This window comes from Phaseolus vulgaris, chromosome 1 (assembly GCF_051622355.1).
Source record: "Phaseolus vulgaris cultivar YP4 chromosome 1, ASM5162235v1, whole genome shotgun sequence".
Taxonomy (NCBI): domain Eukaryota; kingdom Viridiplantae; phylum Streptophyta; class Magnoliopsida; order Fabales; family Fabaceae; genus Phaseolus; species Phaseolus vulgaris.
The window spans coordinates 42,556,029-42,563,888 of record NC_143498.1 but is presented as its reverse complement, the minus strand read 5'-3'; the positions used below and the strand labels follow the sequence as shown (position 1 = coordinate 42,563,888).

Genomic DNA, 7,860 nt, shown 5'->3' with positions numbered 1-7,860 from the left:
AAATTTATCTATGAATTTTGTTCAAATTTAAGAAATTGATCATAATTTTTGTCAATATTAGATAAAAAATTGCATAAAAGTTTCTCCACACAAGAAAATTTAGAGTTCAAGTCAAGTTCATATTACAATTTTGCTTAAATATTTTACAATTATTTGTATTCTATTTTTATTTAATTTTATCAAAATTTGTTTTCAACAATTTTACATGTATACACGATGTTAAATTATTCATATTTTTCAACTGAGTTCATGGGTCGTAGCGAAAATAATGTTTTAATCATTCTCTACCCTTCGCACATAAGTCATCATATTATTTTAAATTAATTTTAACCGCAAGACCAAAATTATAATCTCACAATTTCAATATCAATGACACTCATTACATCACTCACAAATTTTTATAAATTGTTCTTCATTTCCCTTACTTTTTATTATTTTTTCCTTAATCCAAAACCTCAATTTTCCTTCAAATCGATCATTGTCCTCTCTCTTGAAACCATCCTCAAATCTAAAGAAAGCATTAGGGTTGTCCTCCTCTCATAAGGTTATCCTACTCTCACGTTTAGATGCTGTTAAAAGAAAAGTCACCTCACTACTTTTCCATTTCAATTAAAAGTGGCATGTGTTAGTAAAGCATGGGTGTTCATGATTATCTCGGTGATACGCATATCATTTTCATAATATTTAATCTTACAATTCCAATGGGTAATACATTATAAAAAAAATTGCTTTACTTTTTATACTATTGTTTGATCATCTAATTTGTTATGCCTGTTTTACTTTTACTTCAACACAATGACACTTTCTATGAGCTTCATGAAAGCAGTAACTTTTTTTGGACAAAACTTGCATAGGACTTCGAGTTTGCGTATGTATGTGTGTGTATATATATATATATATATATATATATATATATATATATATATATATACCTTCCTTGATTCATTCCTGTAAGGTAGGTTGGGTTTTACAATTGAAGTTACTAGTCTGAGAATTAGTGCACCAAAGTCTTAAAAAATTACTTAACCGTGTAAGTTTGATTTCGAATATTGAGAAGCACATAATTTAGTCCAAAAAGGAAAGAAAGAAAGCCGAGTCAAATTGAAAGTGAAGCTCACAACTAAGACACAGACTATATGCAGATGAATGAGAATCTATGGAGAGATAAGCAGACATAGTGCTTGATTCATTGTCAGAAAGCAAAAATCTTAAAACAATGGTTACATCTCTAATAAGAGTATTATATTTACATCTATCTCTCAATCTTCTCTCCATATACGACCACTGATTCTCAACTTCAACTCCTGTCTTTCTCCACCAGAAAAATAAAGGGCTAGGTTCCTCTGAATTATAAGTCCATCTTGACTATCCCGAACTTTTCTATGGCTGTCCCGAATGCTCCTCGGAATCCCTTGCCACATAAGTTTGCGCCCATTTGCACCAACTTCTAAGCTGTAGCTGAATTTCTTTGCTTCATAGTCATCACCCATAAATCGCAAAAAAGCCATATACACTGGAGCTGAGCCAAGCTGAAATGCCTCAAAGTGCAAGCAGAAATGCCTTCCAAAACTATTAAAAACCTGCAAAAGAAAAAAAATTCTAACATGTCAAGTGGGGTTCTTTATATTGGGCATGTGCTAGATATTAACATCATGACATGCATTCAGAAAACGAAAGGTGGATCCGTATAGTAGCTTTACATCATGCAACTATATTCCATATTTCAAATTATTCATCAAAAGTGAAAAGACTATACCTACGTGTATGTCATGTGACCCAAGATGATTCTAAACAGTACTTGCTTCGAATTAAAAACAGTCCAGTATAATTTTTTTAAACCCAACGTGCATGGCCATGTGCACACATGAAATTAAATACATTAGAGGATATGACATCAGATTACTATACTCATTAAATAACAAATCATCCAACAGTCCGTGAAATATAGTACATCAAATCATCCAACAGTCCAGCTTCTATAATTCATTAAATAACTTACAGTTAGCATCCATGTGGCATTTTCAACTTCATGAGGATTTGCTTTGACATATCGGTGATTGAAGGTGCATCCATCATGCATATCAACCTTGTGATCATCCTTGAGATGGGCAACAAGAGTCGGAATGTCACCCATCACTGAGCACTCAGATCCAGCATAAGGGCAATTGTATGGACGAAATCCACAATTTTGCTCGTGCTTGAGCTTAGTATAGTAAGGGAATATGTCATGACAACCTAGACTCTGATATCTGCAAGGAAGCTCCAACGATTCTGCCACTTTCTCCAAAGCCAAACACCTTATATTTCCAAGTTCATGATGGCAAGATGGGCAGATATTGTGGACTTCAACTTTACAATGGCAACATAATGTATGGCCATTTGGACACTGAAACACACAATGCAGCCATGTGCAAAATATTAGAAATTAAAAGAAAATTCCAAGACAGGACATATTCATAGTAAACATGTGAAGTGAGAATAATGACTAAAGAGTTTCAGACTTCCAGCATGTTTTTTAACCATCTACATAATCCAACAGTCCTCTCAGTAGAATAAGCAGTACAGTACAGGAGGATTAGATGCATGTAGCTTCCAGTGAAAAGGTCCAACAACAACAATAATAAGGGTGTGTTGGGAATCTGTTGAAAGCACGGTGAACAAATAATCCCAATTTCCAAAGCACTCTACTACATAGAAGGAAGAGGAAGTAGATTGGCATTCAGTTCAACTGAATGGAATTCCAAACACTCACCAAACTAACAACACCTGAGTCAATGTTTTCAAAACTATCTTCTTACTTCCTCCTTCCTACGCACTTGAGTGAAATTTTATTCTCGACTAAATCCATTGTCCTTAGCATAAGCAATTCAACCATAATATCCATAGACATAGGCAGAATCAGCATGTCTCATTCCCAACCTTCCTTTTGCGGGATGGGCTGGGAATCTGAACTAAATTCAAAATAGAAAGTGTCTAAAATATTCACTTATGTTAATGACAGAATTGAAGGCAACAAATGGGGAGCAAATTTGATAATTATCGTGAAACTCACATTACTAAAGAAAAACTTAATAGAAAGCTATGATCATTTTAATCTGTTCATCCTGATCACTGCATCTCCCCATGTCTCACTCATGATCAATGACTAAACTTATCCCACATTGTCAAGGAAACCAAGGTTAAGCAAGTGATATTGTCTTCATATACAACCATCCGATAAGGACTATGGAGATAAAAATCACAATGCCACTATTTGTATGTCTATATCTATTTCATTAATATGCATCATGAATTACAAGAAAAAGTTTTCCACGCACACATGCATAGACCCCAAAAATAAGAGATTGCAAGCACCGTACCTGGTGAATTGGAGGATACATTAAGTTCTTGCAAACAGAGCATCCAAGTAATTCGTACACCCCATTATTTGAACTAACTCCGTTCTTTCCATTCAACCCAACACTAGATTTTGTAGATGTACTATTACTCTTGGCCTCAGATTTAGCCTTGCCTGTTTCATAATCTGAAGACATCAGATGAGATTCAAGAACTTCTTTGAAAACACTGCTTCCAGGAGCCATTGCTAACCCAGATCTACAGTATTTCTTTCCAAATGACGAGAAACCAAAGCTCTTACTTTTATGGAATGCTACATCTGTTATACATTTAAATGGTCAATGCGTAAGTACTTACATAGTAGATGCTATACTAGTCATATATGATATTCTTTGGTCCAAAGTAGAGGGAAGGGGGAAAAAGAAACATACAAGATTAATTAAGATGTGATTTTTCAGCCAGAATTAGGATAATTTCAGGTAAGCTACATACACATGCAACAATAACCAGATTAACTGCAAATTAAAGTGCCTGAGTACTTCTGGAAAACATCATGCAAATAATAATTTCTTTATAGCAGTGTTGACCTTGATTTCTCAACAAAGAAAATATACCTGAATGTTACACAGTTAACCAAAATGTAAATCAGTAAACCTGATTAACTGCTAACATGGATAAATTACATACTAGATGAAAATTTTCACAGAAAGAAATAACAACAAAGCCTTGTCCCACAGAGGGAGGAAGAAATGAAAATTTGCAGATATGACCAAAATTAAAAGCAGATATTATTTGTAATCATTAAAGAATAGCAGAAACGTAATTTTCTTTTCCAAATATCAAGCAAATAATCTGTCAGTCAATATGCTTAGTCGTTACGGATTATAGGAAGACAAGTAGAACATATATTTGTTACCAAACAATATGTCATTCCAACGGCTAAACTAATATGAAATTGTTAAATCAATGTTCAAAGTTTCAAACTTCTTGAGGTTGAGAAGGATGAATAGAACAAATAACACAAACCAAAAATCATAAATGTAAAAAATACTTCTTCCTGTCCCCCACCACGGGAGGCTCATTGGGAAAATCCAAACCCAAATAATTTTCCAAGGACGTTCCTATTCACTAAAATTGACCCCGTCCTAGTTCTTTGTTTTCTAATGCAATGACATTAAAGCAAACAAAATATGTTGCTTAATGACATCTAGCAGTTACTGTGGCTTAAATTTTACACAAAACTGAATCATATCATCAGTATTCTCCATCCCTTACCTCTTCCCTCATCTAAATTATCCATTAAACAGATAAAAACGAGACAAAAAAATGACAGATACAAAAGCAGAACCCAGAGCTTCATTAACCAGCTTAAGTAGCATGGTTGGCTTTGCCAAAGTACTCCCTTTTCCTACTCAATCCAACCAATCAAAATCGAAAAAGAAAAAATCCCAAACAACATAAGTTAAACAATTCATTATATGCAAGAACCAATCCCATGCATAGAATCGCAGAGCAACAAAAATCAAGCACATGACATCCAAATGCAGACGAATCTGAACAAATAAGTTAAAAGAAAAACACAAGATGAGAAAATCTCAAACTCACAAAAAACAAATGAAAAAACAAATACCCAGTTGAGAATTCCGAGCCTGGAGTGCGTGCGTGTGTGAGAAACAAACCAATTGGGGCGCATAAAAGAAAAAAGAATGAAATTTTTTGAAAGCAGAATGCAAATGAAAGTAGCGACGAGAAACATATCGAAAGACGAGTTCCGGGAGTTACGGAGATTACCCCCCGCTATGGAGATTGAAGAAAAAAGCGTGTCTTGTTGGTATGCAAATGGATGAAGAAGAATACCAAAGTTTTTGTTCTTGTCCTTCTTCTGCTTCGAAATCGCAGAACTTCCTTGTATTGTGCTCTGTTTCTTTCTCCTCTGATTTATTATTATTTTATTATTGCTGTTGTTCTTATTATTATTAATTTGTTTTTTTATTTGGTCTTTGAATTTTGAGAATAACAAAATATTTTGGGGTCTTCGTCTCTGTTGTCTGGTCTCGTTCCTAACGATACGTTGCCAAGACAACAAGGTGGTCCAGTGACCCTTCCCGCACGCGACGTTTAAAAGTAAAACCCTTTTTCTTTTTTTTCATTTCTTCTCTTAATTTTAAAACCGATTTTATCTCCCTTCACACGCTATTTTCCCCTAACTGAAAAGGTAAAAAAAAATAAAAATACCCTTTTAATATTCTATCTTAATTTCACTTTCCTATTTTTATTTCTATCCTCTCTCTTTCTAACGTCTCTTTACATTTATGTTGTCTTAACTCTAACATTTGTTTGTAAGTAATAATTTTAAATGCATAAAAATAAAATAATATAAAATATTGCACATAGACAACTATGACAATGTCTATCTTTTAGTTTAAGCTAAATTCAGCTATTCAATATTATATAAACTGTTATACTATTTATTCATTTTTACTCTCTATTTATGTGTGTAAACAACTCATTTATATTTTATTTTCTGATATTTTTATTTTCTTATTTATTTTTCTGTTTTCTTTTTACAATTCCACAAATCATGCCATCACACTAACAAAACATTTTAAAAAAAAAACACGCACACGTTTAGCTCGTGAATGTGAGTGCTGTGTTTTCTTACTTTTTTGTGCAGCAGTTATAGAAAGTCATCTTCTTGACCATTAGCAATAATGAGGATCCAATAAGTGAGTTTAGGTTTTTATGTTCGTTTCAGGACAAAAATGAAGAAAGAAAAATAAAGAAATAAACTTATGCATTACTTTCAGCGTTGTTCAAGTAAACATCACTTGTTTAATGTTTCTTTAACAAATATTTTATTTTTTAAATTCTTTTTTTTTTCTTATTTTCACTTTAAGCTTATTTTAACAATAAAATATTATATTTAATTAATAAAATAAATATAAATAAAATAATAATATTATTATGAAAAAAATGATAGTATCAAACTATCATGATTCAAGTTTAAATCAACTTTTTTTCTTTCTTAATTATTTCTTTAAGAATTCAAATATATTTTTGGAAATTATTAAAAAAAAATTAAAAATTACCTTATATGATATAATTATGATTTATAAATTAAAATTAGGATAAAAAAATGAAGAGGTGCGGACAAGTTATCATAACATGATGGATTAAGTTGGTATTTTTAACTCGTTGATACACTTAATCTATCCATCAACTTTACCAAAGCTGGTTTATTAATTTTTTCAAATTAAAAAATAAAATTAAGTTAAATTTTTATTGAAAAGATTCATATATTGTAGTTTAAATTATTAATATTTATTGATTAATTTTTAATTATTCATTATAATAAAATAATTTAATCATATTTTTTTAATTTATCCAATTAAAAAAATAATTAATCAATTAAATATTTAAAAAATATTTTGATGACTAAGTATACTTTTAATATATATATATATATATATATATTTGTTTTATTTTGTGTTTTAAAATAAAAATATAAAAATAAAACTAATGGTACAAACCAATATTTTCATCTTATTTTGCCCCCATTTATAATGGAACCAGATTATTACCTTTAATTAGAATGTTAGTATCATAAACATTTTCTACCAACCTAAACTTAATGAAAAAAATTATTTAAATATTTTGGATATAAACATTTATAAATAAACTACAATACTGTCACAAAAATTAAAGGATCTTTATTAAACATTTTCTACCATTCTAAAAAAATTATTTAACTATTTTGGGTATAAACATTTATAAATAAACTGCAATAATGTCAAAAAAAATAAGGGATACATGACCAACAAAAATATCTCATTTAAAATTAACTTGTAAATTGACATATAATATAATTAATAAATTGAATATATTTATTTTAATGAAATAAACTATATTAATTTGTATTTTTAAAAAATTTAAAGAACATTGAAAAAAATATCATAATAAAAAAAACAAATTTTAAACCCAAAATTAATAATATGATCAAACAAACTTAGAAAAAGTGGCATGCTTGTGAATTTTTTTAAAATGAAAGTGTTGGCTCCTAGGGTAAGTTTGAAGGTTAATGTTAATTTAATTATACAGCATATAATTTCACAAGTAGCCAATGAAAAAAACAAAATAATATTAAAAACAATGTCACAGTCCAATGTTGAAATGTTAAATTTCCATCCCTTTTCATTCAAACCTAACCTTAAACTCAATAATTAAGTCTAAGTTTGGATTAAAATTGAAAAACATTATTACAAATACTAAAACTTTTTCAACAAACATGTACAAAGTCAAGTTTAATTAATTAATAAGGGAGCGTGTGAGGTATACAAAAATTTAAATTCTCAAACAAATATGTATATAAGAAACTTTTTACATTTTTTTATAATTGTACATTTTAATTTATTGAAATGTTAATAAAATTATGTTTACGAGAAGGATAAATTAATCATCCCTTTTAACACTCAATATTATTTTAAATGTATCTTCATAAAAAATTTAAGCATATTTATATCTCAA

General features: G+C 30.0%; 1 protein-coding gene across 3 annotated transcripts; it reads right to left on the bottom strand.

Moving 5' to 3' along the window:
* Positions 1–1,078: 1,078 nt before the first annotated feature.
* Positions 1,079–5,464, bottom strand: LOC137817744 (E3 ubiquitin-protein ligase SINAT2). Of its 3 annotated transcripts, none has more exons than XM_090302927.1 (4): positions 5,128–5,464; positions 3,360–3,655; positions 2,000–2,386; positions 1,079–1,580 (listed from the first exon to the last, which is right to left on the bottom strand). In XM_090302927.1, exons 2-4 carry the CDS (start codon positions 3,579–3,581, stop codon positions 1,260–1,262), a joined length of 930 nt encoding a protein of 309 aa, XP_090159053.1. In that variant the 5' UTR covers positions 3,582–3,655; positions 5,128–5,464; the 3' UTR covers positions 1,079–1,259. The 3 variants fall into 3 exon arrangements, with proteins under 3 accessions (XP_090159053.1, XP_090159055.1, XP_090159054.1); XM_090302929.1 differs by having other exon boundaries at positions 5,194–5,424; XM_090302928.1 differs by having other exon boundaries at positions 4,967–5,256.
* Between the last annotated feature and the right edge of the window lie 2,396 nt (positions 5,465–7,860).

What these genes read in the sequence shown, in the direction of transcription:
- LOC137817744 (XM_090302927.1), bottom strand. Translation starts at nt 3,581, where the DNA reads ATGGCTCCTGGAAGCAGTGTTTTCAAAGAAGTTCTTGAATCTCATCTG. An exon ending in TGTATCCTCCAATTCACCAG is followed by an intron (nt 2,387 to 3,359) that starts GTACGGTGCTTG and finishes TGTGTGTTTCAG; the next exon opens with TGTCCAAATGGCCATACATT. An exon ending in ATGCCACATGGATGCTAACT is followed by an intron (nt 1,581 to 1,999) that starts GTAAGTTATTTA and finishes TTTCTTTTGCAG; the next exon opens with GTTTTTAATAGTTTTGGAAG.